At 32.1% G+C, this 13530-nt stretch overlaps 2 protein-coding genes across 2 annotated transcripts; both read left to right on the top strand.

Moving 5' to 3' along the window:
- Positions 1–229: 229 nt before the first annotated feature.
- Positions 230–1758, top strand: LOC127104912 (uncharacterized). Its single transcript, XM_051042051.1, has 2 exons — positions 230–236; positions 1001–1758. Exons 1-2 carry the CDS (start codon positions 230–232, stop codon positions 1756–1758), a joined length of 765 nt encoding a protein of 254 aa, XP_050898008.1.
- Positions 1759–9428: 7670 nt separating this feature from the next.
- LOC127105382 (transcription factor bHLH18) lies at positions 9429–11165 on the top strand. Its single transcript, XM_051042557.1, has 4 exons — positions 9429–9584; positions 9674–10174; positions 10401–10799; positions 10892–11165. The coding sequence occupies exons 1-4, from the start codon at positions 9549–9551 to the stop codon at positions 10988–10990; spliced, it is 1035 nt and encodes a 344-aa protein (XP_050898514.1). The 5' UTR covers positions 9429–9548; the 3' UTR covers positions 10991–11165.
- Positions 11166–13530: the final 2365 nt, after the last annotated feature.

Here is a 13530-nt window from a genome sequence, read left to right as displayed (position 1 = left end):
ATAGGATCAATATATATATATATATATATATATATATATATATATATATTTAAATCTAACATTTGGTATCAAAGTCTCGAATCCCTCTGCCTTATTTTCGAATGGTTCTTCGATATTCGGTATTTTTTTGTGATTTAATTTTGATTTTTGAATTTTAGAATATTATGTTTCAAAACATATCAAAAGATTAAATAATTTACTTTCTAAATTTTTTTTAGAAACTTACGGCATGAACAGTAATAAAATTATTTTTCTGTTTTTGCTATGGCTGGATATTAAACCCAGGTCCTGATCCCTGGCATTCATGAATGCTACTGATGCGCTGCTTTATTAAACATGTATTTTGATTCTGTTCATATCCATATGATTTCATTTTTACTGATTATTACGCCTTATTATTTAATCTTTGAATTAAATTTATGCATAAATTAAAATTGATTTATAATGTTATTATTTTGTTAAGCAAATGTATAAGAGATCTTATTTATTTATTTATTTTCTCTCATATAATTGAGTTACTATGTCTAGTGATCGTTATAATTTTGATTAATTTGGATTAGCCCCAGCATCCTTAAATTAATTGAGATTATTTTTTTAAAGTTTTGAGATCACATAAATTATTAGACATAAAATTTTATACGTGGTATAATGAATTTTATCCTACAGGAATTTTTATTATATTTGTATGATTAATTAGGATAAAATGTCAAAATATTTTCATAAATTGCCCACAAGAATTATGAATTGGTACATAATTTGATAGTTTTATCATAAAGTATTAATTTTGGATAGAAAAACAAAATTATATCATGCACGTAAAGTGTGAGGTTTGAAAAATCTATCGCAATTTTTGTTTTAAATCTTATTACATTAAAATTTAGCCCACAAGTAATTTTTATGTTGCAAGATTTTTTTTATGGTATGTTTATATTGATAATACATACAATTTGGATAATATTTATGCCTCAAATTTTGACATCAATTTTGTTTATCTTTTTAGCTTTTCAACCTGATAATTTTTCTGATATCCGATGTGATATTCCCGAGCTCAGAGGAGATAACTATAAGGTGTGGAAGAAAAGAATTCTCCTCCATCTAGGATGGATGAACATAGATTATGCTATTAGGAAATACGAACCATCTGCAATTACAGATGAAAGTACTCCAGCTATAATCGCACTATATGAGCGATGGGAGAGATCCAACCGGCTCAGTGTGATGTTCATTAAGACTAAGGTCACGGGTGGAATACGTGGTTCTGTCAATCCGCATGAGAATGTCTGTGATTTGCTGAAAGCCATTGACGATCAGTTCGTCACTTCTGAAAAGGCTTTGGCAAGCACATTAAATATGAAATTTTCCTCCTACCGACTCACCAGTGTGAAAGGTGTGCGTGAGCACATAATGAAAATGCGGGACATTTCAGCTCAACTTAAGAAACTTGAGGTTGATATGTCTGACTCCTTCCTAGTGCACTATATTCTGAACTCTCTTCCGGTTGAGTATGGGCCTTTCAAGATCTCCTATAATACACATAAAGACAAATGGTCAATCAATGAATTAATGACCATGTGTGTTCAAGAAGAAGAAAGGCTTGTAATGGAACAGAGTGAGAGTGCGTTGCTGACAAGCACTCGCGGGAAGAACAGAGCTTTCAAAACTGACAAGTCACAAACCAAGGGAAATTCAAAATACCACCGCAGGGTGATATCAAGAAAGAAGCAAATTGTTACTTCTGTAAAAAGGGAGGACACATGAAGAAGGACTGCCCTGGATTCAAAGAATGGCTTGAGAAGAAAGGTAATTTATTCTCATTTGTTTGTTATTAATCTAATATGACTGATGTTCATATTAACACCTGGTGGATTGATTCTGGATCAACAATCCATATAACAAATTCCTTACACGGTATGCAAAACCTAGGGAAGCCAGTGGAAAGTGAGCGGACAGTCCTATCAGGAAGCAGGATGGACTCACATGTGGAAGCTATTGGAACTTGCAATTTAATTTTGAATAATGGTTTTGTTTTGAAATTAGAAAGGACCTTTTATGTACCAAGTTTCTCACGAAACTTGATTTCAGTTTCTAGACTTGTACCTTTTGGATATTCCTTTAATTTTAAAGACACCTTGTTTGAATTATTTTATAATTCGGAATGTGTTGGGAATAGTATATTGTCTGATGGTCTTTATCATACTAATTTACAAATCGAATTCATTTATAGTTCAACGCATGTTCAATCTGGCACTAAACGGTGTAATATTAATGAGAATTCTTCTATGTTATGGCATCGGAGATTAGGACATATCTCCATAGAGAGAATTAAAAGGTTAGTAAAAGATGGGGTACTTAATACTCTAGATTTTGCTGACTTTGAAACTTGTGTTGACAGTATTAAGGGAAAGCATACTGACATGTCTGAGAAAGGTTCCAATAGAAGTTCAAGTTTATTAGAAATAATTCATACAGACATATGCTGTCCTGATATGGATGCACATGGTCAGAAATATTTCATCACTTTCATAGATGATTACTCACGATATATGAATATTTATTTGCTTAACAATAAATATGAAGCATTGGATGCCTTCAAAGTCTTTAAGGCTGAAGTTGAGAACCAGTGTGGAAAACAAATAAAGATAGTGAGATCAGATCGAGGTGGTGAATACTATGGTAGATACACTGAGAGTGGACAAGCACCTGGTCCATTTGCTAAGTTTCTTCAAAAACATGGGATTGTTGCCCAATACACCATGCCCGGTTCTCCGAACCAAAATGGTGTTGCAAAAAGAAGAAATCGGACACTATTGAACATGGTGCGGAGTATGCTTAGCAACTCTAATCTTCCTAAATCATTATGGAATGAAGCATTAAAGACGGTTGTGTATATTCTAAACCGGGTTCCATCCAAGGTTGTCCCAAAGACACCATTTGAGTTATTTAAAGGATGGAAGCCGAGTTTACGACATATGCGCGTTTGGGGATGTCCGTATGAGGTGAGGATTTATAACCCACAAGAAAAGAAACTAGATTCGAGGACCATTAGTGGGTATTTCATTGGATATGCCGAAAGGTCTAAAGGTTATAGATTTTATTGTCCATCTCATACAACTAGGATTGTGGAGTCAAGAAATGCAAAGTTTCTTGAAAATCATTTGACTAGTGGGAGCGATCAAATAAAAAATTCAATTTCTGTGCATGATCATATAGAGTATGAACCTTCCACTTCAAGTAATAGATTGGTTACTATTTACAATATCCCTCAAGTTCAAATGGATGTTGATCAACCAATCATCGAGACTCCACAAGCTACTGATGATCCAGTAAATCAAGTTGGTCATCAAGATGATGAACAATTAGTTGAACAACAAGATCCATAAGAAAATGTTGATCAAACATTAAGAAGATCTACTAGGACAAGAAAATCAGTTATTCCTAATGATTACATTGTGTATATACAAGAATTTGACTATAATGTTGGAGCTGAGAATGATCCTGGGAGCTTTAGACAAGCCATGAGTTGCAGAGAGTCAGATTTGTGGTATGATGCCATGAATGATGAAATGAATTCCATGAAAAACAACGACGTATGGGATCTTGTAGAGTTACCTAATGGGGCAAAGGCCATTGGTTGTAAATGGGTCTTTAAAACCAAGAAAGATTCATTAGGCAACATTGAGAGATACAAGGTCAGACTCGTTGCTAAGGGATTTACTCAAAAGGAGGGAATCAATTACACTGATACTTTTCTCCTATATCTAAGAAAGATTCTCTTCGTGTCATCTTGGCATTAGTTGAATATTTTGACCTTGAGTTGCATCAAATGGATGTGAAAACAGCCTTTCTTAATGGTGATTTAGAGGAGGAGGTTTATATGAAACAACCTGAAGGTTTCTCTTCTAATAGTGGTGAGCATTTGGTTTGCAAGCTTAAGAGATCCATATATGGTTTAAAACAAGCCTTTCGTCAATGGTATCTTAAATTCCATGAAACAATATCTTCATTTGGGTTTATTGAAAACCCCATGGATCAATGTATATACCAGAAGGTCAGTGGGAGTAAAATTTGTTTTCTCATTTTGTATGTGGATGACATACTACTTGCAACCAATGATAAAGGTTTTCTACATGAGGTGAAACAATTTCTCTCTAAAAACTTTGATATGAAGGATATGGGTGAGGCATATTATGTCATTGGCATTAAGATCCACAGAGATAGACTTCGAGGAATTTTGGGTCTATCACAAGAAACCTACATCAATAAAGTTTTAGAGAGATTTAGAATGAAAAATTGTTCACCAAGTGTTGCACCCATTGTCAAGGGCGATAGATTTAATTTGAATCAACGCCCTAAGAATGATTTTGAGCGGGAACAAACGAAGAACATTCCATATGCTTCTGTTGTTGGAAGTCTTATGTATGCTCAAGTATGCACAAGGCCCGACATTGCATTTGCTGTTGGAATCTTAGGAAGAGATAAGAGTAATCCAGGTATGGATCACTGGAAAGCTGCAAAGAAGGTGTTGAGATATCTTAAAAGAATAAAAGATTACATGCTAATGTATAGGCAGACGGACAATCTTGATGTGATCGGCTATTCAGACTCCGACTTTGCTGGTTGTGTTGATTCTCGCAAATCAACATCAGGATATATTTTTATGATGGTTGATGGAGCTATTTCATGGAGAAGTACTAAGCAAACCTTGGTTGCTACTTCTACTATGGAAGCCGATTTTGTCTCCTGTTTTGAGGCTACTTCTCATGGTGTATGGCCTAAGAGTTTTATTTCTGAGCTTAGAATCATAGATTCTATTTCTAAACCTCTGAAGATTTTTTGCGATAATTCAGCCGCTGTCTTTATGTCTAAGAACAATAAAAGTGGAAGTCGAAGCAAGCACATCGACATAAAGTATTTAGTCATTAGAGAAAGAGTTAAAGATAAAATAATAGTTATTAATCACATTAGTACTGATTTAATGATCGCTGATCCTTTGACTAAGGGCATTCCACCAATAAAATTTAAGGATCATGTAGAGAACGTGGGACTTGGGTCCTCCTTATGATTGTATACATACAGTTTATTAATAAAACTCTTATATTGTGATGTTTTCTCATTTTCATGCGCACATCAGTTTGAGAAAATATGTTAAATCTGAACCAAGAGTAAACATTGGTTTATTCATCAAGTTAGTTACCACATTACAGATATACACTTGAAAATAGACATGTTGTAATACATAGATGAGACTACTCGCTTTAAGAGGGACTATCTCTATGATTCACATATTTATTTCTTGAGTAAGTTTTCCATGACTCATTTATGTCAAAAATCAGTTCTATGGACCAAGTGGGAGAATGTAACGGTTTCTTATTTTTTATTATAATAATTATTAATAATAAAAACCAATTTTAGTGTGGTCCATAGTTTTGGGATTTTGGTTCTGAAAAGGATATGATTTGGTAATGAGTTTTAATGGCTTTAAATTCTTGATGGTAGAATCAAGTCTATAAATAGTCTTTGGTCCCCAAAGTTGCAAGAGCTTGGAAGAATCAAAGACAGTGCACTCACAACACTGCAACAATTGCCGGAGGTAAAACCTCTAATTCTATTTTCGGATTTTGTTTTATTGATCTTGTTGTTCTTTTGTTATCAGGAACATATGATCAATATATATATTTAAATCTAACAAAAGCTACGTAGTGTAAGAATAAAATGGATTGTTTACTATTGCTAGCTATGCATTTTGGATTCTGCATTTATAGACTTAACAGCCATTAGCATCGATAATTTGGCACATAACTAAGGTGACACTAGCTAGTGTGCCTTCCATGGATAAAAAAACATTAGGTTAAATGATAGATAGATGTAAAGAACTTTGGAAAAAAATTCATGATGTCAATGATTTTCAAGATTCTGAGGTATTAATTTTACAACTCGAATTGTGAGATTATTATCACTTATAAACACATATTATCATATCTTATTTTATCTAATTAGGGGCTGTTATAGTACTCCCTACAAAGAACCAAATAAATGATTAGATGAGTCAAACAGTTTAATCTAAACCAGTTAAATGGATTCAGTTTTGTTTATTTTGGATCACGATTCATGAAAGAATTTTGCATATTATAATGCTATTTTATACCATAGATGGTCATACTGTACCTCTTCTGTCATAGTAAACATTAATTAATTGTTTTGAGCCGCTAAACATCTAGAACATCATCAAAAAAATTGCATATAACATTTTGATTGTAGCACATCATCAAAATTGCATAGTGAAAATAGATTAAATGGAGCCAATACTCACTGTTCTAAGCAAGCCAATTACAATAGGGAGAAGACTGTCTTTAAAATTAGTTCTTTCTTCTTCTTCTAACTTTACCTGGTAATCACATAGAACAATGGAGTCTGGAAATATCACTAGTATAGTTTTTAGTTTCACTAATAATGTAAATATTCATTGAACTAATTATAGTCTATTTTAAAATTATATTTCGTACATTAATTCGTCCCACGATGAATTATTTATTTAGAATAAAAGCGTATTCCAAAATAAATAATCTATTTCAATTTCTAAAGTATTTTTTCTAATTTTATCGTTCTATAAAATTTATAAAAATAATATATTTATCTAAATTAGTAATTAATTATTAGGTTAATATGTTTTTGGCTATAACTATTTTGAAATTAAAAATATTTATTTAAAGTGTTCATTTGTATGCTTTAAAAAAAAAATATTTTTAATTTTAATTTTTAGATTCAAATATCTACTTTAAATTTGAAATTTAAAAAAACATTGAGAGTAGAAATAGTGATTGTTTTGTCACATATTTTATTAAAAAATGATATTTTTTGTCTGTCAAGTTTGAACCCGTGATGTCCAATCCAGAATAAATATTTTATTTTATTTTTTGAAAGAAAAAAATAAATATTGTGAAATGCCAAGTAGGATTGTAGGATGATATGACATAAATGAAGTAGAAATGTTAGAATATTTCATAATATAATTCATTGCCTTCAGATTTAATATATTATATAGATATGTATTTTCTTATAAATAAGCTATTGAAATAATAATAAATATAATATTGATTTGTTTATTAATTTTAATTTATGTTAATGTTAATTTAAATAATTTAAATTAATATTTTAATATAAAATAAAATTTAAAATAAATAAAATATTAATATACAAAATAATGTTGGGATTCAATATGAATTCTTTAAAGTTATATTATTAAAGTTAAAATTAGATAAGTTGCTTTAAGATATTATGATTTAATGAATTCTACAAAAGATTCCAAAGTTGAGTCGAACAGTTGGAGATGTTCTTAGATCCTTAAACATTTCCTACACTTTTGTGCAAAGCGGAAATAATTTTAAAATATCTTCCACTTTAAGGGTGAGTATTAGAGTTAGTTGATATTATTATTTTGTAATAAATCATCTATGATTATTCAAAGTTTATACATATAATAGGTTATCATTATTATGAAAAACAAACTCAATATTATATTCATATTTGTATATTAAATATAAATGATTGTTAAACAATAGTATGAAACATTATCTAAACATAATTGCAGAGAGGAAATGGAATCAAAGTTGCATGTTTTGAAAGAGTGCTAGAGGCTATATGTATTTGGATCAATATTTCGCATAATAAACACATGTAGCAAAAATTCAAAACATGACAGTTGAATTGAGCTGAATATGACCAAGGAGTTGGGCAGTAATCCAAACGTATCGTGGTCTGCAGTGTGGGTTGTACTTGTCACATGGGTTGGTTAATCGATTAATTTGGATAGATTTTGAATTTAAAATTTAAATGTGATATAAATTACAGTTTTATTTTTAAAATTCAATTCCGACTGATAAAATTTTAGTTTTTGATATATTTGGTTAAGTCGGTTTAACGGAGAAATCAAGTGATTTTAATCGATTTAATATTTATTACAATAAATTTATAAAAAAAAAATATTTTTTAATAAAATTCATAAATATTTATTTAATTTTATTTTTAAAAGAAATTTAAAATTTAAAATATTTTTTATTGAAAAATATTATTATTACGTGATAATATTTTTAAAGTTTAATGATAGTGCAAGTGTAAAGAAAAAAAAGAAAAAAAAAAATAAAAAAATATATATATATATATATATATATATATATATATATATATATATATATATATAGATAAATAAATAGATATATAGATAGATAAATAGATAGATATAAATTAATTACTATGCACTATCAGTGTAAAAAGATTTACACTGTCGATTCATCACCATAATCCGTTTATATTACTTTATACGTTTTTAATGAGAAAGTCAAACTTATTTCAATATCCAACGTATAGGATTAATTGACGATTTAAAATCCTTTTACTGTCAGTGTATTTCAATTATATATATATATATATATATATATATATATATATATATATATATATATATATATATATATATATATATATATATATATATATTTGTTATTGGTTTACCGTATAGAATGTCATTTGACATCATATTTTTAATATCATTTGAGATAAATTTAATCATTATTATCCTTTAAACTACAAATTAAATAACAATCAATTTATTATTAATATCATTTGAGATAAATTTAATCATTATTATCCTTTAAACTACAAATTAAATAACAATCAACTTTTTGTATTGTTGTATTTGTGTGAGTATACAGTATCACTATTAAATTATTAGATAATGCTAACAAATGTCTTAGGGATATTCGGTAAAAATTCTAAATAAAAAAAATATTATAGATTCAGTACATTGAATATACATAATATATTTTTTTTAAAAATAATTATTTATGTTTAATATCTTAAACCACCCAATCAATCCGACATCTAGCTCTACCTGATCTATTTACACATAAAAGATGATTAATTGGTCGGTTTCAAATTTATTCATATATCTATGAAGAACATTTTAGAAATAGTCAGAAGTTTAAGTGAGGAGTTAGACAGAGGTAAAGAGAAGGTGAATGTTAAATAGATTCCTTACAAGTGGGTCAAATTGAATTGAGCCTTATACTTTTCACATGACAGTAAAAACAAAAGTTGATTTTGATCTATAAAAAATTTATTCTCCAGCCCTTGTACTTTTTGAAAAGAAACAGATAGTAGGATCCAAAATTAACAAAGTGATATATATATATATATATATAATATTGTGAAAATAGAAAAAGCAATATAATAATTTAGTGTGAACAAAGCTTGTTTAGCTCAGCATTTCCTCCTTGTGGGACTCATATACATGCCTCTCATTTCACACACACATGGGATGGTCCCACTTCAATATTGTTTCTTATCAAAATCAATGATCCAACGGCTGATATTCAAATAGCATGAAAAACGAGTAATATCCTGTTTGTCCCAAGATTAGTTATAAATTATAATAATAGTATACTCCTTAATCATTATATATTATCATTATATTTCCTCTTGTGCAAATCAAAACATCACAACACAACACAAGACACAAAACTTTGTTCAAGCTAGATCAGTTCTATTTTCCAATGGAAGAGTTATGGGAAAATTTTCATCTTCATATGGTAAATTTATTAGTTTTATCATAGACAGAATAAGAATAATTTGATTTATTTGTCACGCTTTTATGATGAAAAATAATTTAATTTTGTAGGAATTGGATTGCGGTGATGATTACTTCAAGGACAAGGTTAACATTGACGACGGTGATGACTTTCTTAGAGAGTTTCTGTTAGAAACACCACAAAGTGATGTTAACGGCGGTGTTGAGGTTGTTAATAACATGATAAAAAGCAAGAGTTCAGATTCAATAATGTGTGAACAACAACAACAACACCAACAAGAACAATCTAAAAAAGTTGGTGGTCGATGTTGTTTGCCAAAGACATTCATTCTGTCGTTTGATAACTCAACTATCATACCTGCTACTACACCTGAACCTTGTCTCCATTTGAAAGCTAAACGTGGTTCTAAAAACAAACGGAACCGTGAAAGTAGTAACAGTGAAATGATGAAAAGAAATGAACAAAAAGTAGCGAAGAAAGGTAGAAGCAGTTCTCAGTGTATTGATCATATAATAGCAGAGAGAAAACGGAGACAAGAATTGACGGAGAGATTCATCGCACTTTCAGCAATCATTCCTGGTTTGAGCAAGGTAAGTAAATTGCTTAATACACCTCACTTTATTATTAATATAAATGAAATGATTATATGACTTTTTTTTATATAAAAATTATTAGTACATGATTTTGAGAGTGATGAAAAGGAAGTGTGATAATAATAATATTTATAAATGAATCATTGAGTCAGAATGAGACGGTGTAATGTGTCTTATTTGACAATTTTTCCAAGCATAAACAATTAAATATTCCTTTTTATAGGTAGACAAAGCTTCCATACTTCGAGCAGCAATTGATTATGTAAAACAGCTTCAGCAACGTGTTGATGAGCTAGAGAAACAAGACAAAAATGTTGGTGTCATGTCAACTATGATCCTCAACAAACCTAATCTACGTGGAATTATTAACAATAATGAAGACAAAAATTCTGATGAAACAAGTAGTGATGATGATGATGATTATTTTAACAAAAATAATATTCTCCCAGAGGTTGAAGCAAGAGTTATGGGAAAGGAAGTGCTTATTGAAATTCATTGTGAGAAACAAATTGGAATTGAGCTTAAAGTACTAGAACACATTGAAAATCTTGAGCTTTTTGTTACTGGTAACAGTGTCTTGCCATTTGGGAAATCAGATATTTCCATTACTATTATTGCTCAGGTATATTAATTAATCACATACTTAAAGTTGTATTTTCAATGAAAATATAATATGAAATCTTGAATTGATGTATTGCTGTATTTATGTTGCAGATGGGCGAGGGATACAAAGTGAGAGTGGATGATCTTGTGAAAAGCCTTAGGCGAGTGATTTTGAGATCTGAAGTAGGATGTGAAAGTGATCTATTCTAGTGTATCGATAAACAACAAGTTTTTTGAGTTAAAAAAAATTGTTTGTTTTTGTGTGGAATTGAAAGTTTTCTGTTTTGTTATGATAGGTTGGTGAGTGGCATGGTTCTCCTTAATAAAGTGTTGGAATTGAGTTTTGTAAATTTATAAATATAATTGGTGGGAGAGTTTTGTTCCATATTTATTGCACAATTTTTTAAGGCATTAAAGAAATTATAAGTACATAGGATTAAGGGTTGTTATAGGTTTTTAAGTTTAATGGGTTTAGAATTTTTGAAATGTTATGGCTTTTTAAAATATTTATTTCTTTGAGATTGTACATAGGAAGGACGAATTCAAGGTACAACCAATGGAATCGAGGACTGACGCTAAGAAGTTCAGGGGTGTTGTTGCCGACGCTTTAATTTTCATGTTTGACTATTGTTTACTGTGAAAATTGGTAAACAACCGCTGGTCATCCCTAGGCCTTAAGACTAAGGGTTACTTGCTGGATCGATCGGTTGATCCTAGGACATGTGCTAGTGCAAGTGTGGCTTATCCAATTTGACGGAATAACTTTGTGAGGAACGGCTCCTGACAAAGTATTGAACAAGCGCAAGTTTTTTCCACACAAACGGTTTAAACGATGTTATAGTCTATGGGTGACTCGTGACCGACAGCGCTACAGCATTCAAAAGATGTACACGACGAACACGCTTTTGGTGAACTCTATTATCGTAATAGAATCAGTGTCAATAGCGTAAACGACAACGTAAAGTGATAACTCAAAAGTAAATGAAATTAAAATAAAATGTTCAACGGGAACAATTGAAAAATAAGGAAGTTGCATTGAAATAAATGTGGTGATTCACGTACATAGCACTCTTAAAAACTCTTGCTTCCTCGCGCTGGGAATGAGAAGTTTCTTACAAGTGATTTTCAGTACAATGTGAACACCCCGAGCCCCTCGTGGGATATTCTATTTATACTGAACTAAAGAAAACTGCCTACAGGCTAAAAACTCTTAAAAACTAGCAGACGTCGTGCCACACGATCTGCAAACCGTTCTACCCACGTCTTGCAAAACTGCTCCAGATTCTGGCGCTTTTATTCTTCTTGTAACTGCTAGTCATTTTCCAATTTAAAATTTCTCCCGCCCAGATATTTAGGGCGATACTGTCTTCTAAGCATTTGGCATGAAAGAAAATTCTTTAAGTCCCAAACTTCATTTTAGTCGACGGAATGGCCTGTCGACCAAGCACACTTCTCTTGTCGGCTTCATCCCTTGACTTGTATTTTTCCACTCTTGCTCATCTTAAGCACATCCTCATCCTTTGATGGGGTATAACCCCCAAAATCACAAGATCATACCACCAATTATGCTTTCAGCATGCCTTAGAGGTTTCTCATGGTAACAAAATTCCCCCCAGAGATGCCATTTTCGACGGTCGACGTTGGTGAGATGATGGCATCTTTGAGACGTCGACTTACCCCATCACTGCTTCCACTTCTACTTAGTGGGACCCCTGTTTTCCCCACGTTGATGACGTCATATAATTATGACGAACGTTTCCTTTTTTCCTCGAGACGCACAAAATCATGTCTCCATCACTTCACGTCTTTATGACTGAAACGTGTTTGCTATCTTACCTGCCTTCTCTCCTCCACGTGTCTGCAGACGTGGGAACATGGGCACACGTGTCGAAGATGGAAAATCAAACGTTCACTCTTCTCTGCTCAGGGTTTAACCCCTATAAAACCCTTGTTCTTTCTTCTTCTTCTCTTTTTTCGCCCTTTTACTTTAGCGCATCATCCTCTCCTGCACTCTGTGCAAGAACTCTTCTTCTCCAAAAACTTCCATTTCCTCCATGGCTAGCTCCAACAAACCCTTCGCTGCTAAACTCACACATCCTCTCACCATTGATGGTAAGGAGTATGTTTCCGAGCCTCCGTTTGCAGAAGAGAAGGCAACAATCTGGCGTTCTCAGGTATTGATCCCTTTATCCTTGGTTGACGAACCTTTAGCGTTCTTAGGTCCTCTTCCAGAAACTCGACGCCCTGAGATTACCAGAACAAATTCTTCCCTTTTCCCTTCCAGTCATATCTCTGAACCCTTGGTTTCTGCCTAAAAGCCCTTTTCCCTTCGCTACATCGACAGGAACTTCAGAACTGCTCCTCCCAAAAACTGTCCCAAGTTTTGTGCCTGGATGGATCGGTTAGAATCAGAGAAAATCGACCATTGGAAAAGGACATGCATCTACACCCTTCTACAGATTGCCCGTTGTGGCCCTCCCCAGTCTTGTGGTATGTTACTAGCTGCCCTCCAATTTTGGGAGAGTTCGACCAACTCTTTCCATACCAAGTGTGGCATGATCACGCCGACACTCCTGGATATCGCTGCCATCACTGGCTTAAAACCGACCGACGAAGTCTTTGACTATGAAGTTGTAGCGCCAATCTCCCTGCGGTTTGACGTTGGTGACTCTCGCAAGCCGACGTACAACAATTTCATTGATTACCATGCCACCTCTTCAGGCCCTGTGACCGACGAGGAACATGTGGCT

The sequence above is a fragment of the Lathyrus oleraceus genome, chromosome 7 (assembly GCF_024323335.1).
Source record: "Lathyrus oleraceus cultivar Zhongwan6 chromosome 7, CAAS_Psat_ZW6_1.0, whole genome shotgun sequence".
Classification (NCBI taxonomy): domain Eukaryota; kingdom Viridiplantae; phylum Streptophyta; class Magnoliopsida; order Fabales; family Fabaceae; genus Lathyrus; species Lathyrus oleraceus.
The sequence above is the reverse complement of the archived record's forward strand: the minus strand, read 5'-3'. Positions and strand labels throughout refer to the sequence as shown.

Coding starts and splice junctions, on each gene's coding strand:
- LOC127105382 (XM_051042557.1), top strand. CDS start 9,549: ATGGAAGAGTTATGGGAAAATTTTCATCTTCATATG. Junction 9,585..9,673: donor AAAATTTTCATCTTCATATG/GTAAATTTATTA, acceptor TTAATTTTGTAG/GAATTGGATTGCGGTGATGA. Junction 10,800..10,891: donor CCATTACTATTATTGCTCAG/GTATATTAATTA, acceptor TTTATGTTGCAG/ATGGGCGAGGGATACAAAGT.